Raw genomic sequence first — 21863 nt, 5'->3', positions numbered from 1 at the left:
TCAGCAGGTTACTCATTCCCTTGGTTTGAATCTCTGTACCTTCTTCTATCCCGATGACTCGCAAGTTTGGTTTTTTTATGTTATCCCATAACTCTTGGATGTTTTTCTCGTGATTTTTTACCAGCCTTTCTGAGTTGGCTAGACTCTTTTCAAGATGGTATATTTTGTCTTCATTATCTGACGTTCTGGCTTCTACTTGCTCCACTCTGTTAGTGATACTCTCAATTGAGTTTTTAATTTGGTTTATCGTTTCCTTCATTTCTAGAAATATTGTTTGATTATTTTTTATAATCTCTATCTCCTGATAAAGATGCTTAACTTCTTCTTTTATCTGTTTATGTAATTCATTCTCAATGTGTTCTTTTGCTGCTTGAATTTGCTGTCTTGTATCCTCTTTAAGGTTCCATTCCATCTGTCTAAGGTGTTCCTTGAGTTCTTTATATGACCATTTTTCTGATGACTCTAGGTCCTCCTGAATATTTAGGCTGTCCTGCATTGTTTGTACTCCTTTTCTTCCTTGCTTTTTGAAGTAGCTCATGTTACTTCTTGTTCTGTTTGACTGCTGAGTTACTGTTTACTCCTATAAATTTATTTGATGCTTGGGAGGAAAGGTATTAGAAGGGAAGGGAAGAAGTCACTAAAGAGAATGAGAGTAAGCATGTAGAATTCAAGGAAGGGGGGATAAGAGAAATGAAAAGACAAAAGAAGAAAAAAATAGGAAATAAAAAAAGAAAAAAAATTTTAAAAAATAATAAAAAAATTAAAATTAAAATTAGAAGAAAAAAAATTAATTTAAAAAATTGTTAAAAAATTTAAAAAAACAACAAGAAAGAAAAATGAAAATGAAAGAAAAACCCAAATCAAAAAAAAGAGAAAAGAAAAAAAGAAAAAAAAACTAATAAATGCAGTCTTAGAGTTTGATTAACTTCTCTTCCAGTAGGTGGCGCTGTGCCCACCAGGCCAAGTTTCTCCTGTCAATACGCGGGAACCAATCACTGTGCAGCAGCTCCTCCCAGACTGGGCTAGTCTCCAATCCTGAGTGCCTAGGGCCTCCTCTTGTGTCTAGTCACTTCCCACTTTTCCTCTACCCAGGCCCCTCTCACGGGTGCCGCTCACCACAATACTGGCTACACGCCAGGTCTGCTGCTCCCGGGAGCCCTGTTTTCATGAACGACTGGGCACACTCTCCCTGTTTGCCATTCCCTCAGACCCTAAGTTTGTAGAGCTTGGGGCTGAGAATCCTCAGTGAATTTTACTTGCCCTCCGGTAGCCACGCCCCCGGTAGCTGGTGCAAGAGACCTCAGTTGTCAGCACTCGTGGGAGCGGTAGCCGGGAGTTCCGCGCCGCGGGTCCCGCGCCACTTCTGATTCCCTCGGGCTGGCTATCGCGCTCACGGGAGAGCTGGGAGGGGCCCTTACGGGAGAGCTGGGAGGGGCCCTTAAGGTTTCCCCGATGTGTGGAGAGGGAAGGCTAGGGAATTACACACCTGTAGCCGCAGGTTTCAATGAAGTTATCTCCTCCGCCGCAGTCTGATGACGTCAGTTCTCTGCCATGGTGGTGTCTCTTGCAAATGGCGACAGTTCGTTTCCCTTTGCCGGGTGACCAATGCAACGGGTGGGTCCTTACTGTCTCTCCCAAGCCCCGTTTCAAACCTGTGGCCACTACCTATGAAGGCTTGGTAGGCATTTACCTCCGTAGGATCAGAAGGGCTGACCAGTTGTTTCAGCCGGATGGATTAGTGCTGAGTCACAGCTGTTTCTCTGCGGGAAGCAGGCAAACGGGAGCTTGAATTCAGCCGATCCGGGCTCAGTGTGTGTTCTGAGAGGCCCAGACTGTTCGCCCCAGATCCACGTCAGCTCAGCATTGCCTAGTGATCCTGAGCAAACAGATTTAGGTTGTTTACGACTCCCTATGCCCGCACAGCTGAAGAGGTCAGAGACTTGATCTCTCCGCGCCCGCCGCCATGTTGGAATCTATAATTTCATTCTACATGGTTCAGTAAAATTCCATTGAGGTTTTGTTGCAATTTCCGTTTGGATTTATGGGGACACTCTGTGTGGTGGACCTGGGTTCCATTGTAGTCAGCCTAGGCAGTAAACCTGTTCCACTCAAGGCATTGTTCCCAATTTGGACACCAGATCCTTGGTTCTCTCACAGGTCAGGTGATTATAATAACTGAGGTGTTGTTTTGAGGCTTAGCAGAATAATCCAGTGAGCCTAGTTCAGGGTAGGTAGCTCTAGGTCACAGTTGTGTAGCTGTGACCAATGCAGTCACTAGCTACTGTGGCTAAACTATATTAAATGCTACTAAACAAAAAGTTCAGTTTCTCAGCAGCACCAGCCTCATTTCAACTGCTCTACAGCCACTTATGTCTAGGGGCTACATACTGGGTAGCACAAGCACAGCGCATTTCCATCATCAAATGGTATTTCATTTAGGGCTAGGATGCAGCTCAGGGTAGAGCGCTTAGCTAGCATGTGGAAAGCCTGGGTTCCATCTCTAGTGTCACAAAAACAAAACAAAGAAGCAGAATGGTCCATTGGGCAGCACCGCTCCATATCACTAACTTGGATTTTCAATAATGGCCAAACCCTAGGGCTAAACAAAACCATCCCCTTTGTTTGAAGTGGAAGCTGTCCTGGGATGTTTACCTGCCAAGGTAAGAGTCAGAAGAGGACACTCAGGGAAGTGCATCCTTTGTTCCCCAGAGATAGAAAGGAGTGACATTTGCTTCCCAAATTCAGAGAGCCTATCTGTGAACCAGGTAGTTTAGCCCTGAAAAGGTGGAAAGTTCATGCCAAGGAAAACCTCCATTGAGGACTCCCTTCCTTCCACTGTGCACTTAACCAGGCGGCTGCAGAAGCGGGGAGGGGGGCGGATCCCCATTCTGTCAACAGAGGAAACATTCTTCTGAGGTAGAGTTTGGGAAAAACAACTAATCTGTTTTTCAAACAGATTTTTGTAAATAACTGACAGGAGATGGGCCACTTCTATTGCAGTATTAACCCAAGTGTATGGGTGTTAATTATTAAACCTTTTAGATGGTGGCTCACTGATTTCTCTGATATTCTAATCCGGTCACAGAATGGCTAAGGCAGCTTTAAGTGGAGGGTGGATTTTTTTTTCTCAGTTTGCCTTGTGTTTTCCACTCCAGAAGAATGTTGTGGCTCCTCTTTTTTCTAGTGACTGTTATTCATGCTGAACTCTGTCAACCAGGTATGTAGCCTTGAAACTTAACAATAGCTCTACAAGTCATTGACTGAAAGAAATCTTTATTTTTCTAAATCTTCAGGCATATTGTGGCTTTTAAATTTAGCCTGTGACCGTTTTATGAGTTTGAAAGAAAATGTAAACCACCCAAGGTCCTTGCCATCCAACTTTCAGGGGTGTTTAGGGACAGTTTCCTTGTAGTTCTGTTTTCTGTTGCTTTTAGTTCATTAAATATTAGGATTAATTGGGCTATGTTTGGGCAGATTTTATTATCATATATGGTGTTTCTTTTTCTTTTCTGGCAGATGCAGAAAACGCCTTTAAAGTGAGACTTAGTATCAGAAGAGCTCTTGGCGATAAAGCAGTAAGTGGAACACCTGCATGTTCATTTTGAATTTTGTTACCTAAGAACTGTGCTTGCTTTCTCTGATGGTGGGCCTCTGTCTGCATAGTAATGATAATATATCATTTCTAAAGACTTGAAGTCTGATCTTTTCTAAATGTAAAGGCAGAGTATCCTAAAATAGAAATTGTTTACAATAGGCTTGCCTGAGGTTCTTTATCTGTAGTGTATGCAGGAAGACATTGAAGTTTTGTATGGCACCAATTTAGAGAACTTGAACCGCTTAATCCAGCATTGTGGAGCTAAGGAGACTGAGGGTCTGGGTTGGATCTGCCCCTCATTGTTGTAGTCCTTGGAATCCGGGCAGCTTGTTTTCTAGTCATGGAAAAGAAGGAATGGTACTAAATACAGAAAGTCTTTCATAGCACAAGAATTCAAATTCTAATGTAAAGTTTAAATTCTTTAGAACTGCCAAAGTGACACTATGTCATATACTTTTGAAACCAAAGTTTAGAAATACTCACAGGGCCTCTGTGGATGTAGAAACAGTAAAGAGACTTGAATTAATAAGTCAGTTATTATCAAATTTCAGTGTCAGCTTCCCAAAGTGATGTGCAAATTACTCCCCCTACAGGTGTCATTAAGAGGCCTCCAACTAGAAACCTCCCCCCAAAAAATGTGCTAAAAGAATTTTCAGGTATTCTATTACAGGACAGTCCACCAACATATCATTGTATTATTTACTTGGTGAATTATAATTGCAAATAACACCCAGAATTGACTTCGAACTTAATTTACTTTCTAGCAGGGAGCCTTCTAAGCACTTGACTGCTATCAGCTCATATAGCCCTTAACAACAACCTTTTAAGGAGATTGGTATAGGTGCTCTTATTTTCATTGGATGGGTAAGAAAACTGAGATGCAAGGAAATGAAGTGACCCTTTCAGGACCTTAAGCCACCAAGTGATAGAGGTCAGATGTGAATCCAGGCAGACTGACAGCAGAATCCACTCTATACCCTTTCCCCTAACCCAGTGTATAGGGTTTCTCATCCTAAGATCCTTAGAGTGGGTGCCATGCTGAGTGGTGGAGATGCATTGACCCTAAAATCAGACTTGTCCCTGCCCTATGGGGATTATGGTAGTGGAAGAATCAGTCATCCATTAAAGATGTAGTAAAGCAAATGCAAATGTGCAATCTTGACAATATTACAAGCTTTGGCCTCATCAGGATCCGTAGTATCTGGCCCTTCTGTTATAAGGTCCATGGGTTGAAGTGAACTATGGATGAAAGAAGGATTGACACAGGGAACAGCATATGTGAAGGAGCTTGCTAAGCATGAGGGATGGAAGGAAGGCTAAGGTGTCTGGAATTGGGGCAGTAAAAAGCAAAGTGGCATGTCATCACGTTTGTAGTTTCAGAAAGGGACTGGGCCCAGGAGTATGCAGGCTGCTGCATGAAAGAGTTTTGCTTGAACATGAAAGAAGTGCTTCAGAGCCTCAAATGCTGTTGGGAAGCTAAGCAAGATGAAGGGTGACACACGCTTGTTGTGTTAAGCAATGTGGAGGTCAGTGGTCACTTTAGAGAGAGCCTCTTTTGTGGATTGACAGCCAGAAGGCAGATATTAGAGGGAGTGTTGTAGGTGGAATGAAATATAAGTGGGTGGTGAACATGTGTAAACAGAAGTATGGACAACTGCTTTGAGCATTTTGACTATGAAGAGTAGGAGAGAGATGGTGCATGAATGAAAGGAAGAGTGAGTGAAGTGATTTATTTGTACTGTTGTCTCAATGGGAAAAGTTTGAGCAGTGGACAGGCTGCAGGTAGATTTGAATACACAGAAGAGGGAGGGAAACTGATATTGTTTATATGATCAGAAGGGCCCAGGAAAGCCATTCCTAATAGAGGTAGGGGGAATAGCCATTGATAGGAGAGGCACCGCATGTCTGGCCCTTCAAGAGAGAAGATGGACAGGGTGTGCTTCTATGGACGAAGTTTTGTATCTTGGTGTCAAGAGGATGAGGGAGTTCAAGTTGATGACTTGAGATGTATCTTTAAATTATAAAGCAACAGTGTCTAGTGAAAGTGAGGTGTGAAGGAAAGCATAATAAGTCAGCAGACCTATAGGAGGTTAAAATAGTCCTGTGAGCCATCAGAGAGAGAGAGAGAGGAAACCTAAGGGATTCCCAGGCAATTTGGGGGTAGGTCATTATGAATTTAGAGTTAAGCCAATAGCCCCTGTTTTGTGATTTTCTCCAATTATGTTGTATTACTCACCTAAAATTTGGGGTTGGCCTGGGTTTGAGGGTCCTGAGATGTAGGCAGAAAGCAAGGTGAGCTGGGACATTAGGGCCTTGGCATAAATGTTATTGAAGTGAGGAACCAAGGAATCTGAACTGATGGATGAATAAATATGTCTCATATGCTCCATGTGGTATGTAAAGATGTTTTCAGTTTCACACACTTTTTGAGCACCTGTTATGCATCAAGTAGTATGTGCAACAGGTACTTAAGCTGCTGTGAACTTTTTTGTATATATGTTTTCCACACCTTTCTTTTTGCAGCACTATTTAGCCAGGAGTGGAACTTTGGGTCAGAAATTATTCCTGTGTTTAAATTGGCACCTCTTTTCTTATCCTCTCTTAAGTTGTCCATTTTCTTCTTATGTGGTACATGTGCTTGATTCCTTTTCTATGTAGAGACTCAGTGAAACATTTTGAATGCCTTTGTGGAAATATGTAACTTCCAGTGCACTCGCTTTCAATCCTTCCACCCTTACTCAAGATCAACTGGTGAGGGTTGCAGGATATCCACCTTGATGTGGATCTGGTCAATCCTGTACTGTTCCACGTAGTTTGGGGCTTTGCTCTGTGACCCCAATGGGACTCCTACTGAGGCAAATCATGCTCTTGTTTTTAAGGGGAACCAATGAAAGGACTGGAGATCAAGTCAGATCATCTCCAAGATCTGAAAAGCAATTTAAATTCATGCTCTGGCAAGGTCTGGTTAGCATCTTTCATTGTTATTTGCTATACTGGATTATCATTCTCCTATAGTTGAACAGACTTATTCCCCATTTCCCCAATCTGAAAACAGTGCATCCCTGTTTGAATAGTGTTTGTGTGCTGTCTATAACTAGACTAGTTTCTTCTTTATGTCTTGATCTTATTAGATTGGACTATAGTTATTCTGAGTAAAACTGATTTTGGAACCAAATATATTGTTAAAAGCTAGGGGCTATGCTATGAACCATTTGACTATTTTTAAACTCTCATAGTATAGTACAAAATAAAAAGTTTAATACAAAATGATTGAAGGAACATTTCAAATAGGATCTAAATTGGATTAAAATGCAACATTAAATAGCACTTGTACATGAGAAAAGATATTGAATTATTCTTTGTTAATGGCAAGACTGAAAGAGAAAAGTGTGAAGAAAAGTGATTGAATTGAGGGAGGGGAGGAGGTATGGGACTAGGAATGACAATGGAATGAATTGGACATAACTTTCCTATGTTCATATATTAATACACAACCAATGTAACTCCACATCATGTACAACCACAGATATGGGAAGTTATGCTCCATGTATTTTTGATTCGTCAGAATGCATTCTATTGTCATGTATATTTAAAAAGAAATTAAAAATGTATAAAAGAAGAAGTGATTGAAGGAACTTTAAAGAATATGATTTGGGACTGGGGTTGTGGCTCAGGGATAAACCACTTGCCTAGCACGCGTGAGGCACTGGGTTCAATCCCCAGGACCAAATGAAAAAACTAAATAAACAAAATAAAGGTATTGTGAACATCTACAACTAAAAATATTAAAAATAAGAATATGAATAAAAGAAAAGAATACGATGTGATAGTATTGGGGAAAAAGGAAGACGTGAGATTATAAACCTCTTACCTAGAGAAGGTAATTGAGTGATGTACTGTTTGGTATTGATTAGTATAGCCTGTTTTTACCTACTGTCTACCCTCAAGCAGAAGAAGAGAACTGGAAGCAATAAGTTTTTAAATGTGTTTTCTCAGCCTAGAGTGAAACCCAAATCCTGACACTGTTCCCATGATATACCAACCCCTCCCAAACCAAATTCCTCCCTTCCCTTAGACTTTACTACTTTCTCCCTTGGTGTTTCTACTTTAGATGCACTTGCTTCCTTGGTGGCCCTCAAACATGCCAGTCCCCTTTTCCCTCAGGTGTCTACATTTGCTATATGAAGGAACAGCTTGAGTCAAAACACTGTATTAATTTGCTAGGGCTGCTAAAACAAAGTACCACAGGCTGAGGGTATTAAACAACAGAACTTTATTTTCTCTCAGCTCTGGAGATTACAAGTTAAGATCAAGGGATTAGCAGGATTGGTTTCTTCTGAGGGTCGTATGGAAATGATCCATTCCAGGCATTTCATCTTGGCTTGTAGATGGCTGTCTTCTTCTTGTGTTTTCACTTTGTCTTCCCCATGTATGAGTCTGTGTCCAAATTTCGTCTACTAAGGGCATCAGTAACATTGGATTAGGGCCCACTCTTACTACCTCATTTTACTTACTGATTTATTTATTTAATTTTGTGGTGCTGGGGATTGAACCCAGGGCCTTGTGCATACGAGACAAGCACTCTACCAACTGAGCTGTATCCTCAGCCTCTTAACTTAATCACCTCTGTAATGACCCTCTCTCCAAATATGGTTATGTTCTGTGGTACTGGAGTTTAGGACACAGTTTCCAACTAAGAAAATAAAAGTGTGTTGATCCTCAGAGGAAAGGGAACAGGGGAAGGAAGGAGCGGTAGGAAAGGGGAAGTACTGGGGACTGAATTAGAGCAGACTAAATTCCATGCTGTTATATTTATGTCAAAATGAATCCTAATATTATGTATAACTAAAAAGAACTAATAAAAAACTGTACTGATCTGAATAATGGGAAGGAAACTGGGTGGGAGAGTCAGTTTATGAGGAAATAGAGAAAGGAGGGAAAGGAATGGCCTATATATGGCCAGGATGATTTGTCCAAATGCCTTATTGACTGACTGGCTACTAATATGGCAGCTTCTAAGAAAGATAGCACGACAGGAAACACGTCAAACTTGGAATTGTGGAATGTCCCAAAAGCCCTACTCCAGATGCTACGGTACATGATTTAACATGTTCTCCAGTTTTCTGTGTACAAAGAAGATGGGATGGGAGTGTGGAGACTATGAGAATGAGTGTAGCATCTAATGGAGTGTTTTTTAAAAATATTTTTTAGTTATAGATAAACACATATTATCTTATTTTTATGTGGTGCTGAGGATCGAACCCAGTGCCTTACACATGCGAAGCAAGTGCTTTACCACTGAGCTACAGTCTCAGCCCTATAATGGACCGTTTTTAACCCCATACCTCTCTTTCCCTTCTCTTTCAGTATGTCTGGGATACAAATGAAGAATATCTCTTCAGAGCGATGGTGGCTTTCTCCATGAGAAAAGTTCCCAACAGAGAAACAACGGAGTAAGCAAACAGTACAAAATCTTAACTGATTATTTGCAATAGTATGTAAGACAGTGGATTATTTTAATCCTTGATCTTGAACATAAATTTGTAGCCAGTTGGAAGGGTCCTCCATTTTTATTAGACATTAAAAGACCTTTGTAATGTAGCTTAGCTTACATCTTATATCATGTTTCAATGGTGCTCTTCATTCAGCAGGCAATATGAAGATAACTAACTTCCAAAATTGAAGTTATATTTCCTAAGCTTCTGTGTTTCTATTGTATACATATAACTTTTCTTGAAGAAGGGTGGACAGATGGATCAATAGGCAGGTAGTAAGGAACTCTATTCTCACCTTGAAAAATAACAGAAATATGTATAGGTTCTTCCCCTAACTGGTATCTGTCATAGCAACTTGGAAGTTTTCTTTAAAAGCACATAGTACAACTTTGAATAGTTTCACATTTTTTTTCTGTTACTCTGGAGGAATCTTCTCTTCATGGTGTTTCCTTCCTTCACTATTTGTGATGAGGGTAACACTCCTGGTTTCTCTCTACTCCCTCTCTGGTGCCTCCCTTTGTCTTATCTGATTGGTAAGCTGGATGGAGAACCTGGGTGTGGGTTCCTTTCTCTTTGGGAGCTAGCTTGTCCAGCCAGCCCCCCCACCAGTCATTCTTAGTGTCACTTGCTAGCTGAGGACAGAAGCAGTCTCCACTGGTATTGGGAGACATACACACCTGTAAGGGTATACTTGTTGACAGCCGAGGAGCACTTAGATGGGTAGGTGTCTCATATGGAGTGTTAAATATCTTCCAAATTCCTTCAGTGCATGGTAAGACCAGCCTCAGCTCAGCTCTATCTGAGACAGTACGGGTATGGAAGGCTTTTTAATGTTTTTAGTGAAGCATTATAGTTATATATAATATTGGATTTAATTTGATGTAATAATCCCATGTGTATATATTTTTTCATATATAATTTGAGTGATAAGTGGCAAAATATCTTCATTCTATTTTATATGGAGTTGAGGATTAAACCCAGTGCCTCATGTATGCTAGGTGAGCGCTATCCCGCTGAGCCACCACCCCAGTCCTCATGTATAATTTTAGTGTATATTTTTAACCAAAATATTCCACATGAGTCAAAACATTGCAAGGAGATATAGTAAATTCTGTTCTTATTTCACACAAAAAGTATTTACTGTTATGGTATAAAACTGCAGCATTCTTTTCACAACTATATAAAACTTTTTCAGTAAAAACAAGGTGATTATATTATAAGAAATTGAAAAGGAAACAAAGCCACTGGTTATCTGGCAGTGCTAACCCCTATGGTGTCTGTGTGTTCTCTACTACTCCTTCTTGTTTGCAGGTTTTATACATTGCTGTGTTCATGGCACTATTACTTCCTGTAAGTACCTTCAAATTACCTGATGCATGGCTATGCAGACTGTTCCCTTTCCTGGTAAAAATCAACTAAATATGTGACATTTTGGATTAGTATTGAAGAATTCATCTTTGGAATGTTTTCCTTCAGAAGCTGAGACATTGTAGGAGTCTATGAATATGTGATCAGTTTGCACGAAATGTGTTTTGCTTGGACTTTTACACCTAGGGTATCTATACTCTTGTGTTGCCAGTTGTAAATATCAAAAAGTACAGAACTAGAACAGGGATTAGTGAAAGTTTTTCTGTGAAGGCTCAGGCAGTGGGAGTCCTGGCAGTACTGCTGTCAGAGATGTGAGTGATGAGCAGGATGTGTTTGAGATGTAATCCATGTGCTGGACTGTATTCTACATGCCCTGCCACAAAGAAAGCTGCATTCTGAATGCCCAGGCTTCTCTATGGAAAGGGGCGTACATAGTGCATGATAGAGTTGAAACTCACTCTTCTGCCTCTCTGATTATCCATAAATATTGGAAAAGACGGTGAAGATGCTGTTCAGTACAGAAAATAAAACACATTTAACGAACTGAAGGTAGAGATTCAAGTAACTCAGAGAATGCTGAATCCTCTCTCATTTTCACCCACCTCTGACCCCCTCCTTACTACAGTAACTCACATTAGGTTTAATTACCATCAGTGATACAGAGCTCATTCACTCCTGAGGAAGCCAGTTCATATGTCGAGATCTAGAAGGGTATATACTTAAGACATGAGTATATGGTGAGCTCAGAAAGAGAATGTGACTTCTGAAGAGAGGTCCTGGCTGCATCCATGCAGAACTTGCTGGAGAGCTGATCTGGTCAGGGCACCGGGAGCAGGTGGGTGGTAGAAGGCAAGCCTGGGATTCCCTAAGAGGATCAGAGGGCCAGCAAGTGTGGACCTGCAGAGAGGGCTATGAGAGTGCCACTCCCTTCCCCAGGGAGCTTAGGGCAGAATGGGTTCCTGTGCAGACACCAATGCAGCCAGTCAGGGTGTGGACAGTTGGGTCCATGAGGATTAGATGGTGCCCATTGCACACCAGAGCTCATGTGTATGGGGTGAGGTCTCTTCTCTTTTGCCTGCCACCTCCAGCCAGGTAGAGAACTGATAGAATCAGAGGGTGGAGGTGTCTGTGAGAGGGGAGATGGCATATTGTCTCCTGGTTGGCTGCTCCCCAATCAAAGACATTCTCGGGACTCTGTCCAGTTGCTACCAGAATAGCAGCAGCTAGGGTTCTAGAGATAGGATGGCATCCCAAGTCACTGGGTGTGCAGTGGGACAGAAAAGACCGCTAGCCTCTCAGCTGGAGAAGTCCAAAGTTATAGGGTTGGCTTGATCCATCTGGAGATGGGGTGAGAGAGGGCAGCTCTCTCAACAGTCAGTACCTAAATACATTCCTGTGCCTAAGAGGAAGCTTCCAAGAAGAATTGGATGTAGTCACTGCCTGTTGAGCAGAATATCAACTGCAGGGCAAGGCAAGATGGTGGATTGAGGACACAGGTGCACCATTGGAGGCCAAGTCATGGTTGGGAGGGGGGACTGGAAGAAGTCAGAGTGCAGCACCTTTTTCTGGGTCACCATCAGTGCAGAAGATCTCAGAGGGCTCCCCAAAGACCCCATAGGAGCACTCTGAATAGAGAGCTTGTGGATGCCTACCATGACCCAGGACCACCAACAGCAAGAGGGAGCCAGAGAGGGCCCTGGGCAGTGAGAATGCACTTTGCCTTTCTTTGTGTGTCTTGTCTGATCCCATCTCTCTTGCCCCCACTTCTAAATGAGCCAGGATGAAGCTGGGGGTGGGGAGTGTGTGTAGGGCAGAAGCAAAGCCCAGAGGGTGAAGGGCTGGGCCCACACTCAGCGCCCTTGGTTGGGCCAGACCTGCTGGAAGGAGAGCACCTGCAGATTGCTGGCAGGAGTGCAGTTTTGATTAGGAGCCGGAAGTGACAGGAAGGCTACACCATCTGCTGCAGATGCCATCTGGTGAGAAAGAAAGCACTGACAGAGGGGCCAAAGGCAGTGGTGTGAGAAACATCTATTTCTTCCTTCATTGCCATCTAGGAAGTCAGATCTGTGGAATTGAGTAACCTACACTGAAGTCCTGCTGTGTGCTGGGCATGAGCGTAAAATCATGCGTATACCAATTCCTGTTCTGCCCCAGCCTGTGCCCATGAACCTGGCTGTGGTAGAGATAGGAAGATAGATTAAATATGAAAGAAACCAGTGGTTGGGGTTGTGGCTCAGCTGTAGAGCACTCAACTAGCACATGCGAGGCCCTTGGTTCCATCCTTAGCACCACATAAAAATAAATAAATAAAATAAAAGGTATTGTATCCAACTGCAACTAAAAGAAAAAGAAAGAAAGAAAGAAAGAAAGAAAGAAAGAAAGAAAGAAAGAAAGAAAGAAAGAAACCAATCATTTCCTTCAACCATTATTATTTACAGTTCTTAACAAATGGGTTTCTTGATATTTGCTGGGATTTCTTAGAAAACTAGAATGGAAGATGGATGAAAAAATGAATTTAAGAGTAATGTCTATGTTTCATTAGATTAGGTTGAGTTTTCCTTGGGAGTTAGATTGATGATGGCAACCAGTTTTTTTTTTTTCCACCATTTATGACATGATTTAGGCCAGATTTACTAAAGCAGTTTCACGGGAATTTTTTAATGTTCTAAGGAGTTTCCAAGAAAACTATGGTCTACATTTAAAGTTTGTAGTCTATTTCCCAGGTAAACAGGGAAATTTATTTCTCTAGTTTATGCAAAATTTGACATTTAGGTAATTTATCACTTTTAGCAATAGAGGTAGAATTGTAACTTAGGCATGGCTTTCTCTCTCTGAGTTAAATGGTTTAGGGTATGTAATGGATTTCTTCCTCTGCTTAATTATTCAAGGATAAGTCTTGTGATCTGAAAAGGAACAACATGCTCTTGTATCCACAGTAAGGTAAGGGGATTAACGGTCTTGTGCTTGTAAAACAGCAGCCCAGCTCCCATTTAGTCCTTCTAATTTTCAGAAACAAGAACCTGATTCTTACCACCCCTTGGATACCGTTGGCCTTGTCTGGCCCCATTGATGAGAAATGGCAGCAGAGCCAATTCTTAAAGAATTGCTTCAGACCAGGGCTTCTCCCACTTCAGGGGAGGGAGGAAGCATTTTTCCTTCTTTTTAGGGATTTAGTTAAAGGAACTACTTGTGTATGTGTTAGTATAATTTATTGGTTAAAAAACAAACAAACAAACAAAAAACCATCAGTCAGTGCCTGAGGTAGCTCAGTGGTAGAGCATTTGCCTTGTACATGGGAGGCACTGGGTTAGACCCTCACCACCAATAAAAATAAATATATAAAATAAAAGTATAAAAAATAAATTCATTAAAAAACTTTTGATCAAAATGATTATATTAGTGAACTCAATTCCATCAAACTCCACATTTAAAACCTTGAAAATGTAGGATTTGTATTCAGTGGTGCTAGTGGCATTTCAGTTTATTTAATACATGAAAACATACTTTTCATTTTATGTTTTTGGTGGAGATTGAACCCAGATCTTTGTGCATACTGAGTGGATGCTCTCCAACAAAGCCACATCCCTGGTCCCAAAACACACTTTAAAAAGGTGTTTAATTTTGCTGTAGCTCAGTGGTAGAGGACTTGCCTAGCATGTATGAGGCACTGGGTTTGATCCTCAGCACCGCATGAAAATAAATAAAGGCATTCTGTCCATCTACAACTACAAAAAAAAGTGTTTAATTCAAGAAGTATTTGTTGGTTGATTGGTTTTCCTTTCTGTACAAATCTTGAAGGACATTCATTGTGCTCACATTTGGAAGAAAGACCATGGAGAAGTCACACAAGATGAACATAATCTATAATGGGAAGGAACTGGTATCATTTTACTCCTTAATAAATTAACTACTGAACTCTCTACCATTGTTCTTCATGTTACTTCCTTTTTAGCACCATTCCTGTCCCACATTTACACTTCCTTTTGGATCACATCTATAGTATATCCAGGATGCTTCTTTCACTGAAGTTTTGTGTTACATTGTGTCTGAATTTTTGAGTCTGGGTAGGGGATTTTTGCCTTCATTTCCTCCCTTTCTTACTGCAGCCCCTGTTAAACATATTTTTTCACAAGGTTTTACATATAGTTTGTAGATGGATACAATAACTTTATTTTGTTTATTTTATTTTGTTTATTTATTTTTATTTATTCAAATTCAGTGTGTCACACGTGCTGGGCAAGCACTCTGCCACTGACCAACAACCCCAGCCCTTTCTCAAGGTCTTACAGGGGAAATTTCCAGAAATAATGAGATGTTATCCTTATTTCATCCATCCATTCATTTTATAACCATTAAGTTCCACATGGCCCACCCTTCAGGAGTAGAGGAGCTCACAGCACAGGATACACTTGGACTTTGTCCTCATGTTCCAGGACCCAGATAATTCTGTTTTGTTTCAGGTCAACAAACTATTTATTTGGGAATCTCCCTGGCAATATTCTAGCTTGTAGAATTTAAACGTGTTTTCTTTGCTTGGACACTGTGAAGTTCAAAGCAGGGCAGAGATTCTAACCTCCTGACAAAGACTTTTTAAGCCACATGAAATCTAGAAGCCCTTTGCCTTCCTCATATCCTGGGTCCATTCTCAGATAAGGCATGGAGTTATGTGCAGATTCTGGCATCTTGGGAGTTACTGGCTTTCACCTTGTTTTTTAATGTTCTGGTGGGCTCAAGACATTGGCCTTGGTATTCAAGGGTGTATGCATCTCTCAATTCTTGTACCTGAAACTATGGGAAAGTTCACTCTCTCTATGTTGGCTAATCAGGTTAGCTCTTAGTAAATATGGTGATTGAATGAAGCATGCTTTATTTATGTTGTGCTCTTAAACCAGGGGCCTGTGTAGACACAAGAAAACAGTGCCCCACCCACTCATTTCTTCTTCTTTTTCCCTAGTACCCTGGGAGAATGTGTCCATGGTTGATATGGCATTCAATGGCCATAGTAGAAGTAGCTCTGTATGCTGGGTTTCCCCTCTTGGTGGGTCTCAATTTCTTCTCCTGGGGGAGCCAAGACATCAGTTTGTTTTGCAAAGTATCATCCCAGCAAGTTGGAAGCCCCAGCTGATAAATGTGTCTCCATTTTCATACACAACCTTTGCTGTCTGTCTTCAGAGTTGTGCTTTCCCTGGCCCCTTTCCCACAACCTTGCAACTTTAAGGTAGGCTTATTAATTCCTAGTTCAACTGCTTATGTTTAATCAAAATACAAACACATCTGTTAGACTTTATTTCTGTGGTTGACATTTGTCGATCACTGGGTTACTTTTCTATTTATTAAGACATTAGAAGAATCATACCTTTGGACAGAACAATTTTATTGGGAGGATACTTAGTATCCTTGTGTTCAAGAAGATTTCAAATGGCTAAAACTATACACTTTGTATTAGTCTGTTTTGTGTTACTATAATGAAATACCCAAGGCAGGATACTTTTTTAAAGAAAAGCAGTTCATTTTGGCTAATATTTCTGAAGGTGTAAGGTCAAGGACCCATGTCTGGTGATAGCCTTCTTGCTGGCAGTGTCCTAAGGGAGATGGAGATTGTTCATTTGTGTGTGTGTGTGTGTGTGTGTGTGTGTGTGTGTGTGTTTTGCCTCTGGTCTCTCTACCTGTCCTTATAGGGGCATCAGTATTCAATGACGGGGGCTCCACCCTGATGATTTATATAATCTTAACCACCTCCCAAATGCCCACCTGTAAATACCATAGTATTGGTTAAGAGTCCATCCTCTTAATATCTTAAGTGGGGATTAAACTTCAGTGTGAGTTTTAGACTGGACAAAACATATTTAAACCATAGCAACCAATTTTCCTAATGTCAATCATGGAGAAGGATAGGTATGCTGTTTCTTAAGATGTTAGGACAGCAGAAAGCATTCTAATAAATATTTCATATATTTGAGTATATAGCAGAGCTAACTTTAAAAAACTAGATAGTTATTAAGGGCATTCTTATTCTGATGGGTGCTAATATCTTACATTTTTATAAAGCTCTTTGTTATTTTCAAAGTATGTATGTTATCTATTAATGAAGCTTGTAAGAACATTTTATTAAAGCATGGCCTAGTTTTATTTCTTATAAACAAATTGATAGTACTCAGGCAACTTTTAAATATCCTCTTTGTTCTTATATTTGCGTTTGTGCATGCATGTGTATGTGTATTTAATTTGGAAACTTTTAGATTTTGCTAAAAGATCACAAAGATCATATAGACAGTCCCATGTTCTCCATTTGGGGAGATTTTTTTCCTTCACCCACCACTGCTCCCAAGGATATTTGGAAATGTCTGGAGATGATATTGGTTTTCACAATTGAATGTGTATTTGGTGTTTTCTGCTGCTATGTACCATATAAAACTTGAGACAGCCCCAAAAAGGGTTTCTCAAACCCAGCACTATTAACAATGCATCCAGGCCTCATTGTTAATAGTATTAGGGTTGAGAAACCCTGCTCTGGACCTCACTTTGTTTCCCTAATAGTATTTTAAATAACTGTGGTAGATTGATCAAAAGAGAAATTAATATTCATTCAATATTATTATTCAACTATGGATAGTTTTAGTATTTCTCCGTTTTTCTAGTTGGGTTCTTTTTTTTATTCCAGAATCTGCTTCTTCTGATTCTGATCCACTCTGTGACAGTTTCTGTTTTCCTTTTCATTATCTTGAAACTTTTGAAGTTGATGTAGAAGTGTTTCTTACTTGGGTATGGTACTGACCCCACCTATTGAGCATATAGACACGGGGTGTGTTAGGGATTATATCTATGGCTGGAGAGTATTTAGAGGGTAGTATTTAGAGGATGGGGGTGAGAAACGACCAGCATGATGCAAGTCTCTCTCCCTAACAAGGAGTTTCACAACTAAAATCCTAAGAGCACACCCCCACTGGCACACTAAGAGATTAAGCCCTTCTTAGTACTTCATGTATAATGAAATGACTTGTCTCAAATCTAGCAATCGTTAAGTAGTAAATTTCAAGATGAAAGCTTGATTTTTAGAGTTTTAGTCTAGGAACTTTTTGTACCTAAAAATTACTATCTCACTTGAAAATTGAGGGTTTAATGTTTTCAGCAACAATTTTAAATCTTTTGGAAATCTTTATGACTAAATAGATAAAACATTTTCATTGTGTTTGCTGAGGTACTATAATAATCTATGAGTTGTAACCCAGTGGGAACACTGAATAAATTTAAATAACTTGAATTCATGGTGTGGGATGGTGTAGTTATGGGGACAGAGGAGAGTATTTGGGGTCAGAGGTGCATTGATGGAATTGTCTGTATCCTTCTACTGCTTAATTTTCCTTTTTAGCTCTTGTGCTTCCCCTAAGTGAATGCATGTGTATACTGGTTGGTCTTCTGGTTCTCCTCCCTTAGAAAGCAAGGTGCACAGGAAAGGGGGCTTTGTTTACAGCTGTATTCTCTCTCCAATAGGGAATACCATGAAACTCATGTTATAATATGTAGATGGAAAGATCAACACAGACAAGTATTTTTGATTGTCACAACTGGCAATAGTACTACTGATTTCTAGCGAGTAGAGGCTGAATTTGTTGCTGAACATCCCACAGTGCACAGGTCATCCCCACAACTTAGAATTATCTGGCCTAATTGTGCTGAGCTTGAGAAACTCTGGTCTGCTTCTTCCTGTGATCTGTGGAATAATGTTCCCTGGATACCATATACCATATTTACATTATCCATCCCCCCTTGATGGCTATTTAGTCATTCTGGTTCTTTGCCATGATGAAAAGTGCTGCAGAGAACATTCTCATTAGTGTCTGCAAGAGTTTCTGGTAGCTATACTCTCTACTCTAGAAGACACTTCCAAATGCCACTCCAGAGGGGCAGGAACCAATGGCTCCCACGGCACCCCCTGAGATTCCAATTCCATGAATCTGTACCAGAACTTGGTATCATTTGATTTTTAAATTTTAACCAGTTTGAAAAATTTAAAGTAGTTCATTTTCAAAAACAAGCTTTCATTTCCTGCATATATAAGGCTAAATATCAGGAATTATTTGTAGCCCAAGTGTTCTACAGAAAATTGATGAAAATATTTGTTCCGTAGCCTAAACCTCCAAAGGTGGAATAATTTTTTGTCCAGCATGCACCACTTTGTTTTGTTCACATATGTATCTCTGATACATATTATAGAATCATACTTTTTCAGAGAATAAGATTGACTATTTCTTGCCAGTAGAGGTCAGTGAAGCTCAATGATTCTCCACCAGTGTGATTTTATTTATTTACTTCCCTATCCTTAACCCTAGTAATTATTTGGCACTGGAGATGCTGTTGATTGGCACAGCTGTGGGTGTGCTACTGGCACCTACTAGTCAGAGGCTAGGGATGCTGCTGAAACCCTCCAATGCACAGAACAGCCCCAACCGCCAAGAATGTTATGGCCCCAAATGTCAAAAGTACTTTTGGAGAAACCATGCTGTGGAGTCTTAGAAAGAAAGCATATGACAATTTCTAGTAAAGCAAAACTCTTGTTATTACTACTATATAAAGTGAAAACAAACACTTAACTAAGCTAACTGAGCATGGGAAGAAGGCCACCTTCCTGGTGAGCTTCCTCCCAGGGAGAAGGCAGGAGAGGGCTGGCAGGGGAAAGTCCAGGGTTGTGATCTGAGTAGTCTCTTTAGAGTTTGGGCTCCTCAGGGTAGGGAGAGGAGGTCTGGGGGTGGTTGTGTGTCTCAGTGCTGCCCCAGGACTTTGGAACTACATGGAAACATTGCTAGCTTTCAGTAATGGCTGGTTGGGCAGGGTACTGTGAAAGAGAAGTGCTGCTGACACGTAGTTAGTTGAGGCCAGGAAGGATGCTAAACTTCCCACAAGCTCTGGGCAGTCCCCAAAGCAATAAGTTACCTCCAAGGGTCAGTCGTACCCATATAGAAAAGCCTGCTCTTTTACCCCTCACCCAGCTCCCCCTAAGGCTCTTATCTCACCTAACCAGTGCATACTCATCAAAATTAAAGAAATTATTGCCAGATAAATATTAACTAAACTCAGTACTTTATTTGTATTTCCCCAAATTTTCTGTTAATGTCCTCTTTCATCTTGGGATTTACTTTCCTCCCCCGCTCTGTGACAATGTCTTAGTCTTTCATTGTTTCTCATGACCTTGATGTTTCTAAAGAGGGCTGTTCAGGTATTATGTAAAAGTCCTCAATTGGATATTGGCTGCTGTTTCTTCATAATTTATCCAAGACATTGGGATTTTGAAGAAGGAAATGAGAGAGCATACAGTGTCAAGTAAATCATGTCCACAGGACCTCGCTTTATGTTCACCTTCATCCCTTGGACTAGGTGGCATCTGCAAGTTTCCCTTTCCAAACCTGTATCAGTTAGAAGGGAATCTCTCACTCAGGGAAGAGGAATTGGGCCTCACCCTGGAAGGGACAAGTGCCAAGGGATTTGTGGACATGTGTTACTGTACTATTAGAGTTTAAAACCACTGGATGATCTTAACAGGCAGCTGAAATAGAAGTTTTGTGGAAAGGAACCTTGGGATTAATGTCTACAAAAACCTACATCATAAATCAGGGCAGCATTTCAAATAACTCACTGTTTGGTAAACTCTAAAGCTATCTAATGAATAAAACTTCTGGGCTGGGGCTGTAGCTCAGTGGTGGAGGCTTCCCTAACATGTGTGAGGGCCTGGGTTCAATCCTCAGCACCATGTAAAAATTAAAAAGTAAAGTTATTGTGTCCACATAAAACTAAAAAAAAAATTTAAAAAAGAATAAAACATCTAAACATAAAATAACGAGAAGGAAGTAATATAAAGTCTTTACCTGGGTATGGATGGTATTGACTCCACCCAGGAAATTGTGTGTGTGCAGTCACAGGGACAGGGTAGAGTGGGTGTCAGAGGTTGGACATACATCCATGACTGGAGAGTGCTGCAGCAATTAGAGGTAAGACCAGAGATAAATAATGTAGCCCAAGGCTCAGGACAGTCCCACCGAAGAGGGGACATCCTACCCCAAATGCCAAAAGCATCTCAGTTAATGCAATCAGAGTCTAAGCCCCTCCTTATATGTCACTTACATGTAGTGCTCTGTGAACCCCACAGATGAGTGGAAAATTTCAAGCAAAAACCTTGATTTGTGGTTTTACTACAGCCCTGCTGTTTTTAGAGTGCTCACCACCCCTCCTATCCCCACCCCAAAGTGTTTTTATGTATTTACTTGTTTATCTTCTGCCTCTATACCCTTAGAAAGCAAGCTCCACAGGCAAAGGCACTTTGCTGTGTTCATAGCTGTATTCCCTGGCCCTCCAACGGAAAACAACCTGAAATTCATGTTTGAACAATGTATCAAGAGACTTTAGATGGAGAGAACAGCATCAGGTGACATATGACCCTGTGCCTAGTTTCTGGCCTTCTTTATTATGTCAGAAATACAATTTTGTATTTCTTTTTATATCATTCGTATAATGGAATAATATTAATTGTATTAAATTTATTACTACACTATATTTATTAATGATATATTAAAATATTTTAGTCAGTGTAATTAATTTAATTCATATTTAATTGATATACCTATACAATATAAAAGTAGAGGTATATACGTGAATATGAATTAAATTACATCATGATTACATTGAATAATAATTATATAACGTGTGTAAATGACATTATGATATATATATATACACTAAGCTTTTTCATTTGGAAGCATGTTATTGAGACTTAACCTTTTCTTTTTTTTTTAAATTTAGCTCTGGATTGGTGGCTTCCACTAAGGGCGATTTGGTTCTTTGGAAATTACTGGGACACACTGTAGGTAGCCATAGCTGTAGGTGTGCTACTGGCACCTATGTGTCAGAGGCCACAGATACTGATCAGACCCTCCAAAATGCTTAGGACAGGCCCAGTCACAAACACAAAACAAAACCATTTTATTTTAGTAAAACAAAACTATTATCATTTCTACTATATAAAATACCAACAAACACTTAACTTTGAAAGAAAGCATATGACAATTTCTAGTAAAGCAAAACTCTTGTTATTACTACTATATAAAATGAAAACAAACACTTAACTAAGCTAACTGAGCATGGGAAGAAGGCCACCTTCCTGGTGAGCCTCCTCCCAGGGAGAAGGCAGGAGAGGGCTGGCAGGGGAAAGTCCAGGGTTGTGATCTGAGTAGTCTCTTTAGAGCTTGGGCTCCTCAGGGTAGGGAGAGGAGGTCTGGGGGTGGCAGACCTGTCAGGCAGAAGCAGTAGGAAGTGAGCTGTTGGCTCAGTGACTCCTGTCAGGTAGAGGGGCCTGTAGGATAAAGGGACTGTGGCTTTGAGTCTCAGAGGAGGGTGGCAGGGCTCTGACTCTTAGG

General features: G+C 40.6%; 1 protein-coding gene across 1 annotated transcript in view; it reads left to right on the top strand.

Moving 5' to 3' along the window:
• Positions 1–3159: 3159 nt before the first annotated feature.
• Positions 3160–21863, top strand: part of CLTRN (collectrin, amino acid transport regulator) — a gene marked incomplete at both ends in the record, with an annotated part of 39041 nt that continues 20337 nt past the window's right edge. Inside the window, 3 exons of the mRNA XM_081276568.1 lie at positions 3160–3217; positions 3517–3575; positions 8963–9048. Coding sequence (XP_081132694.1) covers positions 3160–3217; positions 3517–3575; positions 8963–9048 — 203 coding nt within the window. The remainder of the gene's footprint in view (positions 3218–3516; positions 3576–8962; positions 9049–21863) is intronic.

This window comes from Spermophilus citellus, assembly GCF_964194105.1.
Source record: "Spermophilus citellus genome assembly, chromosome: X".
In the NCBI taxonomy this organism is placed as follows: Eukaryota; Metazoa; Chordata; class Mammalia; order Rodentia; family Sciuridae; genus Spermophilus; species Spermophilus citellus.
The sequence above is the reverse complement of the archived record's forward strand: the minus strand, read 5'-3'. Positions and strand labels throughout refer to the sequence as shown.